At 40.9% G+C, this 26,012-nt stretch overlaps 1 protein-coding gene across 3 annotated transcripts in view; it reads left to right on the forward strand.

Annotated features, from left to right (window-relative positions):
- Positions 1-26,012, forward strand: part of CTTNBP2 (cortactin binding protein 2) — a 157,567-nt gene that overhangs the window by 103,829 nt on the left and 27,726 nt on the right. For 2 of the 3 annotated variants that reach the window (XM_056118605.1, XM_056118607.1), the window contains 6 exons: positions 8,080-8,197; positions 11,449-11,724; positions 13,740-13,835; positions 15,385-15,464; positions 25,516-25,602; positions 25,682-25,781. In XM_056118605.1, coding sequence (XP_055974580.1) covers positions 8,080-8,197; positions 11,449-11,724; positions 13,740-13,835; positions 15,385-15,464; positions 25,516-25,602; positions 25,682-25,781 — 757 coding nt within the window. The remainder of the gene's footprint in view (positions 1-8,079; positions 8,198-11,448; positions 11,725-13,739; positions 13,836-15,384; positions 15,465-25,515; positions 25,603-25,681; positions 25,782-26,012) is intronic. The other variant, XM_056118606.1, reaches the window with a different exon arrangement.

Consider the following 26,012-nt stretch of genomic DNA (forward strand, 5'->3'; position numbering starts at 1 on the left):
CATTTTCGTGGATTTTGTTTGTTTTTGTTTTTAGACCACACCTGATTATGCTCAGGGCTTACTCCTGGCTCTGAGTCAGTAATCATTCCTGGAAGTGTTTCAGAGGACCACATGGGATGCCAGAGCTAGACAATGTGCAAGGCAAATGCCCTACCTGCTGGACTATAGCTCCAGTTCCAACATTTCCATGTTTTCCATGAATACCGTGTCGATCTGTACTTGATGTTCTTCCTCTGATCACTCTGTACTTCCTCCCTTAACTGCTCTGCCTCCTAGACCATAATCCACAGAGGCCCCCAAATAGTATTTTTTTCCCCTCTCTAATTATTTCCCTGATTCATCCAGGAAGGTCTGTCTGGGGATGGCTGGTGGAGGCCCCTCTTAGATAACTAGAGAAACAAACTTGTGCTTATCATCTGAGTGTGGTGTTAACAGTGGTGCTTTTTTACTCTTCAAAGGGAGCCCACTTAAGCAGTTATGTTGTCAGGACTGGGACATAGCTCGGAGTGCCGAGTACCTGCTTTGCATGTGTGAGGTCCCAAGTTCAGTCCCTAGTAGCACATGGCTGGCATGGCTCCGTGGTGCTCAGCTCACTGCACCTGAGCAGCATCCAAGCATCTGTCTGAGCAATGAACTATCTGGTCTGGCTGGTTGACTGTGGCGTGGGCCCCTCTGAGCATTAGATAGGTAGCAGTTTCCCCCCTTTTGAGGGGGGAACACTCACAGTGATCCTGATCAGGGGGCAGGGGCAGGAGCAGGAGCAATGATTAGCCCCGTCAGTGAAGGCTTGATAGTGCAGTGCATAGGCTGGCAGTGCTCAGGGAGCACTGAGGAGTGAGGGTTTGAACTCAGAGCTTGCATATGCTAGTGATGTACTCTACCCCTTAGGCTCTTTCCTTGACCCTGGTCATCCTACTGATGACCATATTCAAGTCATGAATGCTCCCTTGGACTCCAAGTTTATGCCCCTACCCAGTCTTAGCCGCTCCTAATCTTCCTCTTACTCCTTCAACAGCACTTAACATTTGGCTTTATTTGCTTCATGTTCCTAGTTTGGTACAGCTCTAGATTTTCCTCTCATACCCATCAATTGTGGCTATGTCACCTCCTCTGATTTCATGAGTTCTCCCCATTGGGGCTCCCTGACGTTGGGCAGTGCCCACTCTCAGCCGCTCCTCTCCCGGCTTCCCAACTCCTTTTCATCACTCTGAGAGGAGTCTTTTTAGTTGGGGAGCTTGGTTATATAATTATCTGCTTCATGTCTTTCCCAGACCCAATTTCCTTTAAGATAAGTGCAAGGGCAAGATGAGTATCTTTCTGATCTGACCTCAGTTTACCTTCTCTCTCTGTCTCTGTCTCTCTAATTCATTTTTTTCTAAATCACCATCAGATATAGTTATGAAGCTTTCGTGATCGGATTTCAGTCATACAATGTTCCAGTGCCCATCCCTCCACCAGTGTTTATTTCCTACCACCAATATCCCTGGTCTCATTCCTTCTGCCACCACTGCCCCCTCTCCCAGCTTGCTCTATGTCTCTCTCTCTTTCTCTCTCTCCCCCCTCTCTTCCCCTCCCTCTCCCTCTCCCTCCCTCCCTCCCTCCCTCCCTCCCTCCTTACCTCCTTTTGTGTATTAAAGTTTGCAATACAGATACTGAGAAGCCATCATGTTTGGTTTCAGCACATCTCCCATCCAGAGCGATCTCTTCCAACCCTCATTGTCATAAAGGTCTCCTCTCTAATCCCAGCTGCCCTCTCCTACAGCTCTGAGCAGACTTCCAACTGTGGACCCTTCATCCTGACCCTTGTTTCTACTGTGTCTGGATGTTAGTCAGATACACTTTCTGTCTCCTTCTAAATGTAATTTTTTTGCTCTAGCCATACACTCTGATTACAGAACAGGCATCCTATGCTCTCTCTTCTCTCTCCGTTGTTACATCTGCTGTTCCCATGACCTCAAATGACCTATTCTCCCATCCTGAACCAGCCCTGCCTGGAAAACATCTCTGAAAACATCTCTACTACTTTGGCTTCCAGGTGTTCCCAGGGCACTAATTCACACTTTTCTGGGAAAGCTTGCATTTTACCATGATTGTTTGCATGCTTTCTTTTCATCTCCACTTCTTCCCCCCAAAATCACTTTTCCATTTTGACCCAGTAGAGTGTCTGCCCACAAATACTATTTACTGAATCAGTGAGTGACTACTCTTCTTTCTCAAATGTCTTTCTTCACTGGTCATCATCCTCCTGTTATCCTCTTCCCCAATGTATTTTCCAGAGATTCCAACAGGTTTTCAGAACAGAGTTGACCATGTCACTCTCCTTTCTAAACATCTTCTCATTCCTTGAGGAATGCAGCCTAGATCCCTCCCTGCTACAGAAAAGCATTCCAACTCCTATGCGCTTGAAATTTTTTTTGGTAGGGGGACTTAACCTGTGCTCAGGGAATCAATCCTGTCAGTGCTCAGGGAACCATAAGTGGTGCTGGGGATTGAACCTAGGTCAGCTGTGATGCAAGGAAAATTGCCTTACCTGCTGTACTATCTCCATGGCACATGTTTGCGTTTTCTAGATGATTCTTGCTATCATTATTATTGGCCACGCACCCCTAAATCATTTTAACAGATTCCTCTCTACCATTCCACTAAATAATGGGCTCAGCCAACTCCACAAGTCAGGCTGGTTTGGGCACTTGCATTGAACCCTATCTGTGTGTTTCCAAACTGCTTTTACATTCTTTTTCTCTGCCCAACCTGAAAGTCTCAGCCCTGCTCTGGGTTTGATTTGCTCTCTAACTCAGTGGCCCTGGAATTTCTGCTTAATCTCCCTAGCCCTGGATACTTTGCTCTTTAGTGATTCCTAAATGACAACGAGATCTTTGATCCTTAATGTCTCTTCCACTCTTAATGCAGATCCCTCAGATTTCAGCAGTGCATATGATCAGCCCCCCAAAAGAGTGTGTTCTCTTGTCACTGCAGCATGTAACTGGAACATGTCTTAAATTCCAGTGAATGAGATATTGGTGGAGGTGGTGGCTGAAACCCAAGCCACTACTTAAAAAAAAAAATATATATATATATATATACACACACATGTATATATGTATTTATACATACACACACATATATATAGTGGATTAGGTAACATGTTTAAAAGAATGGCAACACTTGTGGTTTTAATGTATATTTACTTCTAGCTACTTCATCACCATGCCCAATAATACCCTCCATCAATGTCCATGTCTCCATTTCGTTCACCTATTCATTCCCCACACCCCTCCCTCCATGTGGTCATCTCAGTTTTTTTTTACTCCAAAGCCAAGAGTTTTTCATCCTTTAACAACTTTGTTGAGAATGGCATAAATCCAAAAGATGGACACAATCAGGGTTCAAGGGAATTTTGGGCTTTGAAATGAAAAAGGAGCCATCATGTACTGTTGGTGAGAATGTCATCTGGTTCATCTCTATGGAAAACAGTATGGGGATTCCTCAGAATTAGAATGGAGCTTCCATATGACTTAGCAATTCCACCTCTTGGCATCTCCTCTAAGAACACAGAAACATCAATTCAAAAAGTTACATGAACGCCTATGCTGAAATAGTTTAGAGTATTTCAATTCTAAGAAAAGCTTTAAGAAAAAGATACGTTGTTTACTGCCACTTGCATGGAACTGAAAAACATGTCAAGTGACATAAGTCAAAGGAAGAAGGACAAATACCAAATTGTCTCATATATATTATTAGAGAAACAAAAAAACAGGAAATAGACATCCACTCATTAAAATCTGTGTGATAGCAGATGTATTTGTATCAGTTGATACAACTCTGACTTTGACTCATTAATCTCGATTCTTGCTTTGTCCCTGAGTAAGCCACCCCCTGCCAGTTTCCCCTTCCCCGGGAATCCATTTCCAGAAGCAATGATTGGCATCCCTGTATTTATCCTCTTCATATGATCCTACCAGAGTGCTGAGGTTCTATTTTTCCTCCTCCACCACATAATGAAACTTGGCGCCTTGCTTCCTCAGCCCATTTTCCTGTGCGCATTTCCCCATGTCTGTTTACCACATTGCTTTCTTCCCTGAAAACAGAACTCTATCTAGGGTCCTCCTCACAACCCTTGCTCTCATGCCACTTCTGGCACATTGGAGCTATGTGCCTCTCACAAAGGTGTATGAGTTTGATAAACTCGAAGTTCTTGAAAAGTCCCATAACACAGTCTGCTCAAAGGGTTGGTGCAGCTGTGGTTAAGTGCCACTTGGGACGCGTTTCTATCTTTGCATTCCCCGGAGGAACCCAGAGTAGCTGTACAGATTTCACACTTGCTGCAGAGTTCGCATGTTCGATAGCCTCCTGGGAACTCACATTTCATGTATCCTTTAATGCAACAAGAAAACCCTGCTGAGTATTATTGCCCACTCACCTACCTAAATGTAATAAAACTCAGGTGTAATCTACTTTGAAGGTCAGAAAAGAATCTTGCGAACTTCTATTGCATCTTTTATTCATTATTTTAACATTGCCTTGAATTATATTGAGATCAGACCATTTACTGAAAAGCTCTAATACTATTTAACTGGATATTTGGTTAGTTTTCTAATTGCAGATAATTATGTAGATTGCAGTAAAAACAGCTAATAAATCCTGAGAGGTTAGTAATTGCCAGAATAGAAGAGTTTTGTTGTTGTTCTCTATTAATTTTGGATTTTGGTCCACACTCGGCCTGTGCTACAGGCATAGAAGAATAGAAGAGTTTTATATGCAGTGTTATTTGTCATTTAAGAACCCTATGAATTACAGATTTTTGAAACATACATGGAAATTTAAGCAGAAAAATGTTAAATGATTTGCCAAAGGTTAGGTAAAGGTAAAGGTAAACGCCCTCCCGTTGATCGTCGATTTGCTCGAGCGGGCCCAGTAACGTCTCCATTGGAGACTTTGTTGTTACTGTGTTTGGCATATCGAATACTCTCGGCAGCTTGCCGGGCTCTCCGAGAGGGGCGGAGGAATCAAACTCGGGTCGGCCTTGTTGACCGCTTGTAAGGTGAACGCCCTACAGCTGTGCTATCGCTCCAGCCCGGGCTGGAGCGATAGACAAAGGTTATAGGTAAATAATTTATATTGGCAGGATTAGACTCCAGGTTTGTTGTAATTTTATTCATTTTCTATTACAAGGGATAACTTGCATCATGACACATATGATATTGTTATCTCTTGTGGGAATTCATAAAGTTCAGAACCCAGCTTTAATTCTACTCAATTTTTAAATTTTTTTAAAATTTATTTAATTATTTATTATTTATTGGCTTTTGGGGTCACACCCAGTGATGCTCCGAGGTTATTCCTGGCTCTGCATTCAGGAATTACTCCTGGTGGTGCTCAGGGGACCATATGGGATGCTGGAGATCAAACCCAGGTTGGCCTTGTGAAAGCCAAACGCCCTATCCACTGAACTATCGCTCCTGCCTCTACTCAGTTTTCTTGTTAGCAGTCATTGTCTAAGTCAACGTTTCTCAATAAACATCTTAATGATTTTATAAAAACTTAGTAATAATAGTTTGATAATAACTGACTATAAAAAACATTTCTTAGTGATTCATTTCTTTTTGTTATTTTATTGCATTACAACATTTCATATTTTCGGTATGCATATTTATAAAGCAATATCTATGTTAAGTTCATCACTATTCAGTGATTTCTTAAATCTGAACCCCAGGTGTATGAGAGCCAAACTTTGTACAATTTTTGAAGTTGAGTCCTCCACCTTAAGTGGGACAGTGAGAAATGAAAGACCTGGTTGATTCTGTTGGCAGACAAGCTGACTTTTCTTACTCTCTGGTTCAGCTCCTCTGTCCTGTCTGTCCCGTGACAGCTTTCATCCCACTGGTATTTTTTAAAAAAAGGAAAAAAATTCTCTCTATTAACTTTGTTCTCAAACCAGTACTAGCTTATTATTCAGATTTCACGTAATTGGTGGTTTCTTCTTACTCTTTGTTTTTCTTTCTGACCCTTAGAGATTTCCTGTACTTCCCTGTGAACTCAGGCTTGAATATAAATATGTTTTGGGGACAATATTAAGCAATTCACATTGATCCCTGGTGGGGTGGGAATTGGACAGCTCTCTGCCGTATATACTGATGTAGAACTAATAGGTACACTGGCACCCAGCAGTCCAACTCTGGTTGGATTGTACATGTACACGTCGGAAATGTGTATATGTGTGCATCAGAGAACATGTACCCAGTGAAGCTCACATGCTAGAGATCAGATTTAGAGCTCTGTGCATGCTAAGTGTGTACTCTACCACATGGGCTGTTTTTCTGTTCTCACTGAAATGACCTTCCAAACAGCTTCGACTACACTGTTTGCCAAATATTTATTAGTACAATCATGTAATAGAGCGCATGTCAAATCCATTCCAAACAAAATTTTATTTACTCTTCATAACATCCTAGTAAAAGAATGAAACATAAGTAGTATGCTCATGCATTGGCATGCCACACAATTGTTTTCTTTTTAAAATACAACTGTAGGGGCTTTTGCCTTGCACGCAGCTGACCTGGGTTTAATCCCCAGCACCCCATATGGTCCAATGAGCCCCACCAGGAGTGATCCATTGAGTGATCCAGTGAGTTTAGAGCCAGAAGTAAGCCCTGAGCACTGTCGGTATGCCCTTCACACAACATAAATATCCCCCCAAAACCCCGCCTGGCTAACTTAGTTGGTAGAGTATGTGACTCTTAGAAATACAACTGTGACTATTTCTACCACATTTTATATTGCTATGCAGAATGAAAGAAGCCAAATATTAAAGTATGCCTACAGTGTGATTCCATTTATATAAAGTTCATAATCAGGCTAACTCGTCTGTGATATTAGAAGTCAAACTAGCAGATGTCTGTGAGGAGGAAGGGAAGATTGAGTTGCAGGCTTCTGAAGTACTCATTATACAGGAATCTTCACTGATTATTTTTCAAGCTGCACAATTATCTGTAGTTCTGTGTTTAGATACTATAATAAAAAGTATTTACATAATAAAGATAAAGGAAAAAGGTCTTTATCACATACAAAACAGAGTATGTTTGACAGAAGAATCAGAGACGCTATACAGATTGTATTGTTTACTCTTTTGTCACCATAGAAGTTAGCCCAGAGCTTGTGTTTTGGGGGAAGTGTGTGGGGGAGGGGGAAGGGGGGTAGTGTTTTGTGGTGGCAGGGAGGGAGAAAGAGAGAGGGTGAAAGAACTTTATTTGCTTGGGTTGTAACATACTGTTGTTTCTGGTTTTCAATTTTGTGCTCCTTATTGTGACAAATCATGGTGGGTGGTAAAAATTGACATAGCTGAGTTTCTTGGTAAATATCCTAATGCAATGCCTGTTGTGCAATTACCTATTGGAAAATGTTTGTGTGCATTTAATTTCTATTTTTATATAAAAATATGGGGGGAAATGAAGTTTTTCAGCTTATAGGCTTTATTGGATAGAAATTTTCTAAAGCAACACACTGAGAAAAGAGGGAAATTAATTTTAATATTATCGGGAATGCTTTTCTCAACATGGTGGTCATATGTTGTCAAATCACAAAATAGGGCAGCATAAGCACCAAAATATAAATGTGCTTCCGAGGATTCTGGGATGGAAAGAATTGTTAAAATTAGAACCTGTTTTTCAGAAAGCAGTTCCTAAACTAGTTGACAGCAAGAAATTGTAGCAAAAGTCATTTTTGCTTTATATTACCAAATTACCATGAAAGAATACTGTCTGTAAAAGTCAATTTCTTTCCTGATTTCACTCTGTAAACTGAGAGATTAGTAAGCTATTTTTTTCCCTCTTGAAACCTAAGAGGATGTTCAATGGAACTGTGTTTTGATCCCTCAGATATGATTCACATTCATATGAAAAACTCCTTGCTTTCCACTGTGATATATTGTTTATTTTCATCTATATTTGGGTGGCTGGAATTGAATAAATTTTCTACTTGAGAATTCCCCATTTGCTTGCTACCAGCAACCTACCTCCTTTGGGTGTTTTGCTGCAATGTATCCATGCAGATACAATTTCAACAGAGCTCTTGTCTTTACAGAACTGCCTAGAAATCTTATGTAGGCATGGAGGGCTGGAGCCAGAAAGGAGAGACAAATGCAATCGGACCGTGCATGATGTGGCCACTGATGACTGCAAACATTTGCTGGAGAATCTGCGTGAGTGCCGTGCAGTGGTGTTTTATCCTTCATTTACGGTGCTGGGCCTTCTGGGATAACACTGTAGCACTGCCCATGCTTTCAACTCCAACCCAAGGACCCTCTGGGATAAGGAGGAAAATTGTTGTTTGGTTTGGGGGCAGGGATTTGGGGACAGCAAGGAGTACTCGGGTTATAACTGGCTCTGTGCTCACTTCTGGGGGTTCTTGGAGGAAAGTATGAAGTGTCAGGAATCAACCAGGATTGACCACATATGAGGAAAGAACTTTAACCCCTATACTATCTCCTGGCTCCAATGAAGTAAATACTGCAATTTCACTTTTCTCATTTTCATCTTAACCTTTTTGAAATCTCATGGTTTGGAAATAAAATATATTTTTTTTTCTCTTTGGGTCACACCCGGCGATGCACAGGGGTTACTCCTGGCTTTGCACTCAGGAATTAATCCTGGTGATGCTTGGAGGACCATATGGGATGCTGGGAATTGAACCTGGGTTGGCCACGTGCAAAGCAAATGCCCTACCTGTTGTACTATCACTCCAGCCCCTGTAATTTTTATAAATGTAATAATTGTTTTACTTTCCATATGGGGGCTGGAACGATAGCACAGCAGGTAGGGAGTTTGCCTTGCATGCAGCAGACCCAGGTTCGATTCCTCCACCCCTCTCAGAGAGCCCGGCAAGCAACCAAGAATATCTCGCCCACACAGCAAACCCTGGCAAGTTCCCCATGATGTATTCAATATGACAAAAACAGTAACAATAAGTCTTACAATTTGTTGTGAGACGTTACTTTTTTTTTATGCTCAAGCAAATAGATGAACAACAAGTACAGTGCTACAGTGCTACTTTCCATATAGAGTCACTTCTAACAGAGTCAGTTAGTGCTCAAACTAATCAGTGATTACCAGATGTATTTTGTGGGCCTTAGTATTGAAATTGCACATGAATTCTTCTTTGTATTTACGTTGTCTTTCGAGACATGAGGTCAGCAAGGTATGAGAAATACATGGTTGGGTGTTTTGCCAGAAGCTAATCATTTGAGCCTAGGCAGGTCTGTTATTATTGAAGATCAGTCATGGTTTGGTTCTGGATAAAGCTGAAGGTCAACAGAACTTTCTCTATTCTGAAGTATGAGAGAGAGGAGACTTGTGAATAACGGCAAGTTATTGATCCCAAGTAACTGGCAGGAAGGAGTTGCCATTGTCTTCCAGTAGATACATTGTGGCAAAGCCTGTTTTGGTAATGAAGCTAGGGACTTCTGATTTGGTGAGAAAAATGTGAAATGTCTCATTAATGTATTTCTGTGGAGATGTCAAGTCAGCGGGAATTCTGGGGGTGAGTAGGAGCTGGATATATAAATCTAAGAATCAGCAGTCTATAGTGATGGGACTGGATGAGATCACCAAGGAAGTTAACATGAATTTTAAAAGAAATAAGAGAGAGAAAGAGCCTTATGCAATCGCAGGTCCCCCCCACCATATACACAGAAACATTTAGAAAATCCACAGCAGTGTTTGGAGTCCCGTGGGTACTGCTTAGTGATGCTCAGTGGTGCTCAAGGATCTTCAGAGCTTCACCTGGTCATACTCAGGGGACCACACAGTGCTCAGTGTCAAACTAAGGGGCCCCACATCTGCTACTCACATGCTCTTTCAGGCAACCCATATTCAACCACCACACTTTAACTTATCATATAAACCCAATGCAATGGTTTTACTGATTTTTAGTAAAGGTCTCTATTGTACTGTGGCCCTTATCAAAGCTGCACAGATTCTTATCTGAATAGGCAACTTGAATACTTCATCTGTGAATTCTAGGCTTAGAACACTTAAACATAAGTGGAGGCAAATTACAGGCAGCATATGACTAATGTTAGGGGGTTTTTTTTCTGATTTTATGTTGTTGTCTCATCCACATTTTATAGATGTATTTTCCAAGTACTTTGTTCAGTTTCTCTAAAGTATCTAATTTAGTTTTTAGAGGAGTAGTAAATTTTTCAACAATTTATGAAATATTTGATTTACTGATTATAGTAATGGTTTGAGCAGAGAGAAAATTTTGGAGTAGGCTTAGTTTACTCTTATAATACATTTCTGAGAAGTAGAAATGCAGCCCATTTCCAAGTGGCCTCACTTACTTGATATCATAGAGATTGGGATTTCTTTCTTTCTTTCTTTCTTTCTTTCTTTCTTTCTTTTTTTTTTTTTTTTTTTTTTTTTGGTTCTTGGGCCACATCTAGCACTGCTCAGGACTCACTCGTGGCTTCATGCTTAAGGAGCACTTCTGGTGGGGCTTGCGGTACTAAATGGGGTGACAGGGATCCAACCTGGGTTGGCTTATACAAGGCAAATGCCCTACCCACTGTACTGTTACTCCAGCTCCAAGAATATTTCTTTTAATAGGGGCCATACCTGACAAGGTCAGGATTTGGGGGTGAGCTCTGATTGCTTGTGGTGTTTGTACCAGTGGCGACACTGGGGTGGGGAGCATGAGAACTTGGGATCAAATTTAGGATCTTGTACATGCTAGAAATGTCCTCTACTTCTTGAGATTATTTATCTGGCCCATGAAAAGATCTTTCAGAGTATGTGCTACATTGTTTACCAGTTACCAATTATTTACTGTTCTTTTGGATGTAATAGGGAATGTGTCATTTTCAATCCAAACAGGATTTTATTTAGTCTTCATAACATCCTAGTGCACATTTGATGCATTTGATTAAAAAAAAAAAGGCATATAATGCTATCAAGGGAATTTAACAAGTAGGCACAGTTTGTTGAATACTAATTGGAGGTTCAACCCAGCTCTGTTTTATTCTGAATTTACTGTCCTTTACACTTAGCAGTCAGACCTCTGTCATCATAGGCTGCCTTGTAACTTATAATGACAGTATCTGAGAATGTCAAGAAAAACAGTAGCAGAGAATTTAGGGTCAAAGGAGGCTCTGTCTTCTACTTTCTAAAAATAACTTGTGAACCTGAATGAAGGCAAAGAGTTGATAAAGTAGAAAAGATTGAAGATACACAAAAGATAAGTGGTTCAAGTAAAGAAGCTGTGATGAGGTTGAAAAATCAAAATTTTGTCCAGTCTAAGAATGTGCAGTTAATTTCTTTAAAGAAATATAGCAGCATCCCTTCAATTAGTTTTCAGACTTTTTGTATTTTCTTATTTTATCTATTTTTTTTTTGCTGAGGTTTTTACTTATCAAGCCTTTTATTTTTCATTTTAATTCTTTCATTCTTCCAACAGATGCTCTGAAGATTCCCCTAAAGATTTCAGTGGGTGAGATCCAACCAGATGACTATGGTTCAAATGACTTTGAGTGCGAGAACACAATATGTGTTTTAAATATCCGCAAACAGACATCATGGGATGATTTTTCAAAAGCAGTGAGTCAAGCTCTGACACATCATTTCCAGGCAATCTCTTCTGATGGATGGCGGAGCCTGGAAGACATGACATTTAATGATACCACCGACTCCAGCATTGGCCTTGGTGCAAGCAGTGTGAGATCCATCATGCTAGGTATCAGCAGTCCACCAGAGGCTAGAGTGCTGCATTTCTACATTTATTTATGTTTACAGGCTCCATAAACTGATCCTTAATTCATTGATTAAGCACATTCAAACCTCACTTGTGGCAGCTGCCAAGTGCGGAAGAACTTGAGTAGTCACAGTGCAGCCATTACATAATGCTCCCTGTTAGTATAAAAATGCTTTTATGCCTCCAATAATACTCAGAGAATAACGAATCTGAAAGCCTGAAAGCCCTTGATGAGGCTTTGTGATTGCACTTGCTCGCCTAGAGAAATGCAAGGGAAATAACCACAGTGCAGCTGCTTGTTGATGCACAAACTCTGAACACAGCTCCAGAGATGTCCTCAGCCAGTACCAGAGCTGCTATAGTCCTTTAACACCTTCACTCGAGCACAAGAGTCCTGGTGAAGGTTAGGATGGGAAGAAGCACTTTAATGAATCATGCAAAGCTCCATGTAGGCTGAGTCAGGATCATGACTAATTATTTAAAACAGACTTTGAGGAACTTGTCAAATTCACTTTTTTGGTGCGCAAACTAAGTTCTGTCTATAGATGGTAGTCGTCCTGATTAGTTTTTTTCCTCTTACACCAAGGTATGAGGAGTCTTCCCCAACGCCAGAATGGTGAGCCCTTAAAACAGACTGATATTATAGATAATTGGTGATGGGACAACCTGTCCCAAATCACACACATCTGCCAATCAGCAGAGCAACCAGGGAGTCAAAGCTTGGTCAGTGTTAGGGGGAAAGCCTGCATGTTTTTACTACCACCGTGTTACAAAAGAATCATCAAGGATGAGCAAAGGGTGAGGTTCACCTTGCTCTTAATTAGGTTATCCAGAAAGTGTTTTATTCTGCTCACTCACATTACCCAAATTTACCGCCAGAATACTGCCATTAGATCTGAAGGCAAATTTTTTAATGATAGTTTGGTGACTCTTTGGCATGTTCATTTAAATTTACTCTAATTATCGCACAATAATTAATTAAATTCATGAATTAAAAAATGAAATCATAAATGAGTCTCAGAACTTGTTTTAGCATAGGAAGTCTAGAAAGTCATTGAGTTTTGTGGGGAAAGGACTTGGTTTAGTGTTTAGCTGTTATCATTGGGTCATTGGTAACTATCACTGTATTCATCTGTGTTACACCAGCACTTTGTCTACATTAATAACCTGTGCTAAGTTTAAAAAATTTGAATAGTTGAGGCTGAAAAGTTTGTACAGGAATTAAAGTACCTAATTGCCTTGCATGCTGCCAACTATGTTTTGTATTTAGTTTATACCACTCATATGATGTTCAAACTCTGGCACTGCATATGGTCCCCTGAACACCTCCATGAGTGACTTCTGAGCAGCACCAGGTGTATCTTCCCAAAAGAGAAAGGGGGGTGGCAATTTTGGGAGTGTTGGGGGGGGGGGGGTATGCTGAGAATAGATACTGAAGAAGGCATCTGTGCAAGGGAAGAGTTGAATAGCTCCCGCTCTCTAAAGGAGCCGCCAGGAAGGAGGATCCTTTCTACGCAGCACTAAGCTTGTGGCTCTGACTCTCTGAACAGATGAAATTACTTGTTTGTCAATATTTCCCCCTGGAACCTGAGGTTTTTCCAGAAAACTGAACGCAGGGTTATCAAGTCATGAAGGACCAGTCATCTCTGCCAACAGTGCTTAGATTTCACCAGGCAGGCACTGGCAGAACTGGGAAACATGGGGATCCTCTTTGCTCTTAGTAACCTAACCCTGTGCATTTCATCATGTTTGTGCTCTTCAGGGTTTCTCCTACAATTTTCCCCTAAGCTTTGAAGGAAAGCTTGTAGTCTAGTGGCTTTCACCTGAACCTTCCCCAGAATTGTCTTAGGTAGTTAACACGTGTGACTCTTTATTGAGCCTGTTTCTCACCATCTAAGCTTGGGGTTCTTAGGAGTGGCAGGATTCATCCATTGTCCCTTACAAGAAAAATTGCGCTTGTGCGTCTCTTGACATTCTCGTTCATCTTTTTCGCCTAGGAAATGTGCCGTGGTCAGCAGGTCAGAGCTTCCCCCTGTCACCGTGGGACTTCATGAGGAAGAATGAAGCAGAGCAGGTCACTGTGCTTTTGTCAGGTAAAGCTATTCCCAGACGAGGCTGGTAGACTGGTTGATTGTTGATTGTGCCCAGGGCACTTCCTGAGGAAGCTGGCTTGACTGCTTGAGGATGGCGTGGAAACTACACATGTTTAGTGGAAAGACGACCTTGATTAGTGACTGTGGGTCTCCTCTTGGCAGCAGCCTGTGAGAATCTCCTGTGATGCTTGGCAGTGGCAGCAAGCCACAGGTTCCAGGCAGCCCTTGCTCACAGGGGACTACAACCCTACTCTATAATTGCATAGTATCCGGTCAATTACACACGCCGGTTCAAATTTCAAAGGATATGTCATAGATAATTTTGCGCAGCTGTGGGCTAATGAAAGTGTTTTGTATGCATCGAAAGTAGTTGAAGTTAAACTGTAGCTTTTGGTAAGTTTTATGTAATAAATACATTTTCCATTTACCAGGGTGTTATGGGATGTTGCCCCATTGTAAGTCAAGGAACATTTGAACTAGTCTTAAGCTTCCCTCTCTTTGTGCTGTATCCTGTCATTATGCTCCTGTGGCACCCAAGTAATGAGTTGTGTTTTGAAGAAAAATCAAAAGCAGTGTTTCTGAACTCTAGGATGATGTCTGTACTGATCATTGCTTCCTGCAGTTCTGGTTGCCTCGCTCAGAATTGCAGGGAAAGGAACAGAGGTCAGACTGAGAGTAACAAAGGCTGTGTTAAAGATGTAGAGAGAAAGTATAGAGATTGAGGTACTTGCCTTGCATAAGGTTCCATCACTGACACCATATATGGTCCTCTGAGAACTCCCAGGAATGATCCCTAAGGGCAGAGCTCTGAGTTAGCCCTGAGTACTCTGTGCATTTATGTGTTTGTTGGGGAGAAAGGTGGAGATATCTTTTGTGTTGAAGGAAATTGAGGCTCAAAAATACTCGTCTGCTTGTTTCAAATTTGTCTTCTATAGGTAATAAGCAATATAAGAGTTCTGTTTCTTAGCCCAAACTCAAGAAGATTACTCATTTCATCATGTATTATCCATAATTAGGCATGTAGTCTTACAAATTAAGTCTCAACTAAAGGTTTACTATATACATGAATGATATTTTCTTCATTTGAAAAACTAAAGTAAGTGTGAGACCATCCCAGAGATTTTCTTTAGACTGAAATGGGAGGTCCAGAGAGTTACAGAATTTAGAAGGAGTAAGTTGCAGAGTGAGGCTCTGCAATCATGCCTTGTCAAGGCCAGAAACTTCTAAGAAGTGGGACTATTGCTATTAATAATTGCTTATGAAAAGTAAAATCTAGCAATCAGAGTAGATGCTGGCTGAGGCTGGGAAGTGGAAGCCTCATTCTTGGTTGCAGGAGGTTAAGGCAGTGGCTGGGGAGCACCTATGAGACCAGGGGCAGTGGCTGTTTTCCACCCATCCGTGCTGGAGTATTTTCACACTAGCTGGCCAGATATCACCTCTGCCAGAGGAGTCAATTCACACATTGTATCATTCATGACAGTCTCTATATTATATTTTGTATTTTAAAGACAAGAGTGAATTTCCCCTTCTGCACATTTTTTCCTCACAGGTCCTCGAGAAGGCTGCCTCTGTAGTGTGACATACACATCCATGATCCCTCTGCAGATGCTGCAGGACTACCTCAGGCTGGTAGGTGGAAGCTGCTGGGTGGAGTCTGACACTGGGAAATGGGCTGACCCATTGTCATGTCTAAGAGTGTGAGAGCCCCTCTCCACTCACTCTGTCCCTGATCCCATGACCTTCCTCAGAACCCCTCTCCTTGAGGGCCCGGAAATCTAGAACTCATCACTTAGGTTCAAGATTTCCATCAACATCAGCAGATGTTCAGTTGTCCAAGTCACTGTGCACCTATGACTTGAATGGTGTGATATTGTGGACAGGAGGAAGTGATTTTTCTCGAACAAAACTTGACACCAGTTACTGTTCAGTAGGGAAGAGAATAGCTAGAAATTTTCATCATTTATGAAACATATATGTTAGCATTCCTTAGGCTGCTATTGACTTGGCCACTTGAACAGAATCCAGAGAGCTGTAGTTCAGACAGGCAAGGTACAGATGTTCCTCCAACATCAAAATCCGGGAGGTGAGGAAGTCATGGAGCCCAGAGGGCTGGGTCCCCTCCAAGGATCTGAAGAGCAGCTCTCGCAGTGCTATTCCATTTCTTTGTGTTGTTCTTGTTCTAGTTTAGATAACACAGTTCAAGTTCATTTTCACTTGATGTCACAGCAATGAGAATGGCATATAGCAGAAAAACTGGGAAGAGCATTGTTGGCATGAAGGTGATGAGCTTCCTTCACTGTTGCTCGGAATGTCTTCTGGCTAACATTATGGGGAGTCCTCCCAAAAAATCAGAGCAGAACTCCCAATATGACCCAGGAATTCTACTTCTTGGCCTCTAGTCCCCAGATAAATATTAAATTGAAAAGATGCACACATGCCTCCTTACTTTTCAGCACTTACTGTAATAGTCAGGATATGGGACAGTCCTCAGCTCTTTGGGATGTTGCTTGAATGGACTTGTCCAGAGAGAGTGACATCCAAGTTCTAGCTCCCGGGAAGATGGCCTGATGAGTATGTTCTTTCATTTCTGAGGATTTGCACATGTCCTGTGAAACTCATCTGCGATTCATCAAATTTCAGACCACAGTGTTTACGCCTAGCAGGAGAGCATAGTGTTTGGCATGGCAATCCCAGCTATTACTAAACACCTCTGTTACTCAAGGAAAAGAGGGCAGAGATATGAGTAGCAGGAGGAAATAGCAAGTTCTGAACACAAAATGGATAAATGCAAGAGCTTACTACATATTAGGCCATGTGCAAGATTTTTCACATATGTCTCATTTATTTCATTCTCAAACTATTTCTATGAGTAGAGAATATCTTCCATTTGATAAATGAGGGTACTGTTGTGGAGACTGGTAGAATTTCATGCCCAAGGACAAATAGTTAATGATGATGAAAGAGGATTATGCAACACCCAGATACCCATTGTGTGACTCTCTGTGTGAGGTCTCTCTCGAACTAATACGAATGATGTCAAACATCAAATAAACAATAAGTTCACTTGCTGTCTTAAGTTAGAAAACTTTTTAAAATATAACTGGGTCTGACCATGACCCTTTACAAAAGTTGTTTCTATTAACTGTGAATTGATGTCTTTGTTCCTGATGAAAAGAAGTATTCAGAAGTATTCCATGATCTTCCAGAGAGGCTCAAAGTCAGGCCTACACTTTGTAAAAGCAACCACTGTGGCATAGAAACATTCAAAAGCCTTGCACTTTAGGAGAGAAATTCTAAATCTGACACTTTTAAATCTGACCTCCTTTTTTGTGTGTGGGTAGAGGTCTACATTTCCCCCTCTCCCTAAAGCATCAAAGTATGCCTGGGGTTACATAAAAATAGAAAGTAGAGCTATTTTATTGCTTTGCTTACATGAACATTGAAGATATCTGACCAACTGGTTTTCAGGAATGTGAGTCTTAGGCTTTAAGTAGAATCAACTGGTATTATCACTTTCTTTCCTTCCTTGCTTCTTAACTTCTGTGTACCAGGCAGGGTTTAATTCAAGGATTTTCATTTACCAGCTTAGGTGATAGAATGAAAATCAGTGCAATAGAATTATAACTACATATTAGCTTTGGCTGAGCAGGTCAGTGGAATAAAGTGTCTGCTAGTCGCATACACAGAATATCCAACTACATTTATGCTTGTCTCCTAATGTATAAGACTCCAGTGATCAACTACCAATGACCAAAAAACTGAAGGCTGGATTAACACATTTTTTCTTTTTCCAATTTCATCAGCATGCACAAAGGACTCTTCACCCAACAAGTAATTCTATGACAAAGATCCTAAAATTAATAGTTTATTTTAGCAAGTACTTCAAAACTGAAAGGGACTCATGCAATGATATGATGGTTGTGAATGTTTCCATTTTCTAAATTAAGATTATAAACTTCCTAAAGAGATAGACCATGTGCTATGTATGTTTGTATCTTATTTGGTCATTTAGTTATTTAGTTACAATTTGTTGAACACTTCCTACTTATGAGGAGTATTTTAGAAACTTAGGTGACAACTATATATATGTGGAGAAGACAGATAATGGTCATCTAAATGCGCATATAAAATTATCGCCAGCACTAATTACAAAAGTTGAAACATGCAATAAAGAGCTAGTGGAAAGGATGGTAGAAGAGAGTATTAGATCAAGTTAAGAAAGACCTTTGTGGGGCTGGAGCAATAGCACAGCGGGTAGGGCGTTTGCCTTGCATGTGGCCGACCCAGGATTTGATTCCCAGCATCCCATATTGTCCCTGAGCATCACCAGGAATAGTTCCTGAGTGCAATAAATAAATAAATAAAGGCCTTTGTGTGGTGACTAGTTAACAGAAATTCATGAAATAAATGATGGGGGTTGTAGAGGGTGTTTGAAGCAGAGGAAATAGCATACACAAAGGTCTGAGATGACACGAGGCAAAATTATGGCAAGGTCTTTGATTTCTGGGCTGGTACAAGGTAGGGCATTTGCCTTGCACCCAGGCTGACCCAGGTTTGATCCCTCCAACCCTCTCCAAGAGCCCAGCAAGCTACTGAGAGTATCTTGCCCACACAGCAAAGCCTGGCAAGCTCCCCGTGGTGTATTCAATATGCCAAAAACAGTAACAACAATTTATTGTGAGACATTACTGGTCTTGGCCATTGATGGGATTACATGGCACTGGGGGGCAGTTGGTGGGTGTAACGCCTGGAAGATGGGGGATTTGGGTGGAGCAGGCCCCAGTCCCATTCGGAGCAGGCTTGCTCTATTGGGTACTATTATCTAGTTCTTCCTCTGGAGAACCTGGCAGGCTACCAAAAGTATCCTGCCCACACAGCAGAGTCTGGCAAACTCCCCGTGGTGTATTCAATATGCCAAAAACCAGTAACAATGATGGGTCTCATTCTCCTGACCCTGAAAGAGCCTCAAATGTGGCACTTTTTAAAATCTCAGGGCTAGGACGAAGGAGACATTACTGGGGCCTGCTTGAGGCAATCAATGACCAACAGGATGACAGTGACAGTGACAGTGACGTTACTGGCTCCCGCTCAAGCAAATCAGTGAACATTGGAAAGACAGTGCTACAGTGCTTTGATTTCTAAAGGTGATGCAATAGGAAGTCACTGGTAGAATGTGAGCCAGAAAATGACATATCTGTTCAGTACCATTTTAATTATACTCATGTACTCATGTGTGTTGGAATTATTGAATACATAGAAAATGCTTTCATTGAGTATTACATGTCAAACTTTAAAGCATTGTATGTATATATTGGCTCATTTAGACACTCTATAAGATAGCACTTATCCCAGTTACTTGCATCTCACAGATAAATCTAGATGCAGTAATTCACCTATGTTCTTCTGTAGTAAGTAGTGGATCCTAAGGAGTTAAACCTAGAAGACTGCCTGTCTTCCTTTTTTTAATGAATTTTATTATAGTTTATAGTAGCAATTACCTATCTGTTAAGGAGGAATTTCAGTAATAACCAGTTTGTACTGTGTGTATGATATAAATGTATTATTTTTAAAGAATATAATAGTTTTGCAGAAAATTACATGAAATAGTCTTTAAATTTGGTCTTTTGTTCTGTTTTTAATTTTATTTTTCTAAAATTTGCTGAATTGTTAAAAAATTCAAGCGAACTTTAAGCTGTCACGCTTCAGTTATAAGAAAGCATTTGATTTAATTGTATTAAATCATTAATAAATGATCAAAGTATAACTTTTTATTAACTCACTTTTATTCATATTGTGAATTTTTATTACCTTATTTGTAACTTTGCATTTTAATAATTCAGTTACTATGACTATTAGAAATAGATCACTGGGGTAGAGAGATAATACAGGGGTTAAGAACGCCCCTGCCTTGCATACAATCGCGGGTGCCGCGGATGGTTTCAAGTACCACTAGGGGTCACTCCTGTGTACCTCTACGTGTAACCCAACCACACCGCCCCCTGCAATGACAACAAAATCATAAATAGGTGATTCTCCTTATTCATCATACTCTTCCAAAATAAATTTATTACTGTCACTAGGAAATAGTGTATTTATAATGCTGTTATGTGAGGAGGAGTGCAAGGAAGAGTAACCAGAAATACCAATCCTTGGACTGAGAAAGGTGGCTCTCATCCCAAAGGATACTTTGTCCTCCCTGGCAACAGTAAATGAAGATTATGGACAGTACAGCAAGTGTTCCCCCAGAAGAGGGAGTTCTGGAGCACAATGAGTTGTAGAGGCTGACTGCTATGGAACTGTTTATGTCCAGTACTATGTCCAATACCACAGGGCTTTGGAGCACAAGAGTGAGGGTTGATGGGTATGCCAAGTGGTTCTCGGCAGTATTCAGTCAACCAGGCAAGTGGTTCAGTGCAAGGGCCTAAGGATGCAGTATAGCCCAGGCCCTGGGGTGCTGGGAATTATACTCTGGTGATGGTTAGGCATCCCCAGGAACACAAGTGATTTGGTTTCTCTGCCTCATGCAGCGTGTACATGATAGATAGTTCTTTAATTCCTAGAGTTCTCTAGACCCTTTCTATAAAGAGTGACCATGGCAAATGTTTAAAACTGTCTCTAATATGAAGAACTCCAGACTTGTATCACCCATGCTGGATTTGCCAATATTGATTAAGGAGATTTTATGTGAATTGACCTAAACTATCATTAGTGGCTCTCAAGTCATAAATAAATTATTTGTTTTTCACTGAGTGTCAGAATAGGTCAGAATGAGAGACTTAGCTCTCAAGCATGGCACATTCAGCTTAGCCGCTCAATTATATTGACTCAGTAAAGACCTTTTATTTATTTATTTATTTATTTATTTTGGCTTTTTGGGTCACACCCGGTGATGCACAGGGGTTACTCCTGGCTCTGTGCTCAGGAATTACCCCTGGCGGTGCTCAGGGGACCATATGGGATGCTGGGAATGAACTTGGGTAGGTCACATGCAAGGCAGATGCCCTACCCGCTGCGCTATTGTTCCAGCCCCAAAGATCTTTTATTTTGACTCTTTTTTTGAATTCAGCATTTCAGCATAACCTTGTTTAAAAATCATCTTCAGACATTAGCAGCTTTTTCTTCAGACTTTAACAAGTGAAACTCCAAATAGAAGCTGACGTTATTATGTTAAAATAATGCCACGAGTTGGAAAAATATATCACAGGTTCCGTGGTGACTGTAGTGGAGACATTGCTGTTTCGTTTCTAAATTGTGCTCTGCAGAAAAAGTGTGTATGTATGTTTTTTTTTGGGGGGGGGCATAGGCATGGGTTGGCTTTATTGAGGTCATTGTTTCCATTTAACCTAGAATTTATTTGTCTCACAGTACACTAATAGACATGTGCTAACAGCTTCCTCAATAGGCTATGATGAGACAGGAATAAAAGAAATTGCTACTAGTTGTGATAATACAGCCACTGTCCCTTTAGAAATAAGTAAAAATATCACATTGTAAATGTGTACTAAAGGGGTAATTCTGGTGACTACAATGCAAGTATTAAAACTTGAGTATGATTTTCATTTTCAAAGAACAGATCTCCTTTCAACACAATTAAAATATTTATTCTCCATCTTCTCTGCACCACCCCCGGGAGAAGTACCTATCTTTAGAGCCCTCTGCTGGAAGCATAGAGCCGGTACATTTTTTTTCTACCTCAGACATTGCTATTTGAAAAATGTGTTACGGTAATAATACTAAAGTAGATAAATATATTTTCCTGGCACAGGTTTTGCATTTTGTACCAGTTTCATAAGAGCAGTAAGTTGCCAGTAATTTTTGTTCAAATTTAAAATTAGAAGCACACATAGCATTTGATGAGAGCAAGCAAAATGCCATTAATCAAAAATTAATAGTAACGGGCTGGAGTGATAGCACAGCGGTAGGGCGTTTGCCTTGCCTGCAGCCAACAGGGCCGACCCGAGTTCGATTCCTCCGCCCCTCTCGGAGAGTCCGGCAAGCTACCGAGAGTATCTCGCCCGCAGGCCAGAGCCTGGCAAGCTCCCCGTGACGTATTCAATATGCCAAACACAGTAACAACAAAGTCTCCAATAGAGACGTTACTGGGCCCGCTCGAGCAAATTGATGAACAACGGGAGGACCGTGATATGATATGATAATAGTAACCTGAAAATTAGGGTTAAGCTACTACTATACATATATTTGAACATGTAATAATCCAGAAGTCTTTTTATATTCATTCCCCCCTATATTTGCATACAAAATTTGCTTATTTATCTTTCATCTCAGTGCAGAAAAGATATATTAGACTATGTAAATACAAAATGCTCAACTGCTGGTAACTGGCATTTTCAGTGCAATTTTAAACTGGATGCTTCCTGCACACATCTTTGAAGAACCTGCAATCTGAGAATAAATGAGGTGTTGAAATTGAAGGCAGCTTATCTATGAAGTTGGTTGTCTGGCTGTTATATGATTTCAGAATCAATCTTAAGGCAGTGTAGATAGTTTCCTGGGATGACTTTTATGAACGATGTTCTCTTGTTTTCAGAAGTGAGACAATATTAAATAGCAATTCTGTTCGAAAGTCTCAAGGGTATAATAGTAAACCTTGGCAATCTGTTCTGTTGTTCACTGATGTGAGAGTCTATTTCATGAGAGACAATTTCTACCCAGTAATTCTTAGTGGTTTGGGATCAATTTGCAAAGTTCAAGACTTCCAGTTTAAAATGGCTCCTGGCTAGCAGGATCTGGCACATAATTTCCCACTAAAGTACTTTTGAAAAGTGATAATTTACACTAACAGAGGAAAATGGAGCTGGAACATTTATTTAGCAAGAAGCTAGACAATTTTTCTACTTCCTTTAGGAGTAAGAATATTAGGCTCTGGGACAGGAGAGAGTGCACTGTGCTTACTTGCAGTCAGAAGACACCATTGCGATTCCTGGCACTGCATATGGTCCCCTGAGCACTACCAGGAGTGATCCCGTCACACAGAGCCAGGAATAAGCACAGCTGGGTGTGCCCCAAAATCCTCTTCCCTCAAAAAATGTTAGGTTCACTGACTTAAGACTTGAACATGCATTTAGGAAGGAAATCACTTTCATCCTTTTCTGACCATCATAGTATTGATACCTCCACCCCAGGAAATAAAGAGCAAGATTCATACTAGTAATAAAAATCAGCTTTATATCCTCTCCATCCTACAGAAGGACCTAGAGGAGCTCAGGACCAGCTGCCAAGGCAGGACCTCACAGCTTTGGGAATGAGAACTATGTTTGTTCCCTCTGTGGATGATCTCATTCATTGCATCCTCTGCTTTTTTGCAGAACAGCAACATTCTCTTTCTACCCCTGTCAGGCCAGAGAAAGTACCCATAAATAACTGGGCCAGGGCCAGGAGATACTACAGAGCTTAGGTAGGGTTTGGTACCTAGCACCACATGCTCCCTCGAGCATCCCCAGGAGCACCCCTGAAGGTTCTGAGCAGCACACGCTGGTGGTTCTGGAGACCCCATACCACTGCAGGGCTAACCTGGGCAATCTTTAGCACCACAGTGGTACCATGTTCTGTGGTCTTTGCATTAATGTGCTAGCCCTGTTTTTCTAGAATTGCAGGCCATCTGAGCACTGCTTGGGAGGCCTCCCAGTAAATAGTTGAGCTTAGTTTGGGAGGGCAATGGAGAGGCAGTGGTGTCTGAGGGTAAGTTTCATATAGGCACTCCATTTAGTTATTCAGTCGCGGATTTTCCTTTTTACAGAGTAAGTGGTCAGTTTCTGTCCAGATTTCTTTGAATCACTGGATTTCAAAATGGAAAATAGAGAACCAATAAGAATTTTATACTTTTCAAGTTGTCTTTTATGTGAAGTATCAATACAAAGATACTCTCTGATATATAACAGCTATAAAAAATAAATTAATTAAAACCTTGCCCTGTATCCTTTCTTATTTTCGTCTTTGGTTTTTGGGGCACACCCACAGTGCTCAGGGAGTACTCATATCTCTCCTGGTGGGCTCGGGGGACCATATGACCTGCCAGGAACCTGAGTCAGCAGCTTATAAGGCAATTGCCCTACTCTGCAGTACTATCTCTCTGGCCCTGCCTTCTTCTAAAGTTCATAAATACCTACCCACATCAATGGTGCAAAGTAAAAGAAGAAAATTCACAGATACTATGGTAGTTTCTAGATTCTGTCAATAATGATGATTTTTATGCTTTTTTTTCTTTCATTTTTCAAATGTTCCTTCATAAAGTTAATTGCTATTTCAACTACTGAAAAGTAAAATAGATATTGAGAAAATTCACACTTAAAAGAGCATCTATATATCATTTCACACCACAGAGACTGGCCCACATCCACAAGAACAAAAGCAACAGGTGCTGGCGCGGATGTGGCGAGAAAGGGACCCTCCTTCACTGCTGGTGGGAATGCAGGCTGGTCCAACCCTTTTGGAAAACAGTATGGACGATTCTCAAAAAATTAGAATTCGATCTCCCATTTGACCCAGCTATAGCACTCCTGGGAATATATCCCAGAGAGGCAAAAATGTATAGTCGAAGTGACATCTGCAATTGTTTGTTCATTGCAGCACTCTTTACAATAGCCAAAATCTGGAAAAAACCTGAGTGCCCGAGAACAGATGACTGGTTAAAGAAGCTTTGGTACATTTACACAATGGAGTACTATGTAGCTGTTAGAAAAGATGAAGTTATGAAATTTACATACAAGTGGTACTACATGGAAAGTATCATGTTAAGCGAAATGAGTCAGAAAGAGCGGGATAGACACAGAAAGATTGCATTCATCTGGGGAACATAAAGCAACAAAACGGGAGACTAACACCCAGGAAGGGCTCAGATTAGTACCAGGAATTTTGCTCCATTACTTGAAGGCCAGCCACATGTGCTAGGTGAGAAGGAAGCTCAGATAGAGAAGAGAGCACCAAATAAAGGGTGTTGTGAAGACCCTCCCAGGGTGGGAGAGACATGCTAAAAGTGGTCTATAGACCAAACATGACTGCCACTTAATGCCTCTCTGGCAAAACACAGTACCCAAAAGAAGAGAGAGAGAACAGGGAGGAATGCCCTGCCACAGCGGCAGGGTGGGACGGGGGGGGGGGGGGAGGATGGGGGGTCGGAGGGATGATAGGACCCGTGGTGGGGGAGGATGGGCACTGGTGGAGGGATGGGTACTTGATCATTGTATAGCTGAAACCCAAGCACAAAAATTTGTGAGTCTATAAGTATACTTCATGGTGTTTCACTAATAAAAAATAAATGATAAAAAAAAAAGAGCATCTATAATGTATGCTTACTGAAAAAAAAAAGGATTGTAGAGACAGTACAGTGAGTAGGGCAGTGCAGCCAAATGAGGTTCAATCCCTTGAACCATATATGGTCGCCTGAGCCCTGTCAGGAGTGATCCCTGAGCACCACTGGCTATGGCCCAAATCCCCCATAGCCCCGTAAAAAAGTTACAGAACATCTATAAGAGATGGAATATACATTAAAAGGAAATACTTCAAGTATACAAGGAATTAAATTAATCCCTAAAATATTTTAAACATTTTGAAATGCGAAGGATCATCAGAGAGGGATTTTTGTACTTATCTACACTCGATCTCAATATTTTTCACCTTCATCTTTGTTTATTAACCTCATATTTTCTGGATTTATTAATAGGTTGAACAATATCATAATGTCATTTTTCATGGCCCTGAAGGAAGCCTGCAAGACTACATAGCACATCAACTTGCCCTCTGCATGAAGGTAGCCTTTGTTTGCAAGCCCTCTTCTTCTCTTGAATTTGTTCAACTGAATAGAACTAATCACTCTTTTCTTATCACAGCACAGACAAATGGCTGCAGGATTCTCCTGTGAAATAGTGAGGGTTGAAGTGGATGCTGGTTTCTCCAAGGAACAGCTGGTAGACCTGTTCATCAGTAGCGGTGAGACCTTTTTAGCAAACTTCATCATGCCCAATCCCAACAGTATGCTCTTCAAGGAAATAAACTTTGTTGCTTGGGAATAAGTTTAAATTAGTGTTTGAGTTATTCAACAGCTTTGGGATAAAAATTGGGGTCCCCTCTGAATATTTGCCAAAAATTTATATATAATACATATATATATAATTGCATTTCTTGTATATCCTGTATTTTTATCATCTTTTGTGTATAAAT

The sequence above is a fragment of the Sorex fumeus genome, unplaced genomic scaffold, assembly GCF_029834395.1.
Source record: "Sorex fumeus unplaced genomic scaffold, SorFum_2.1 ptg000037l, whole genome shotgun sequence".
Taxonomy (NCBI): Eukaryota; Metazoa; Chordata; class Mammalia; order Eulipotyphla; family Soricidae; genus Sorex; species Sorex fumeus.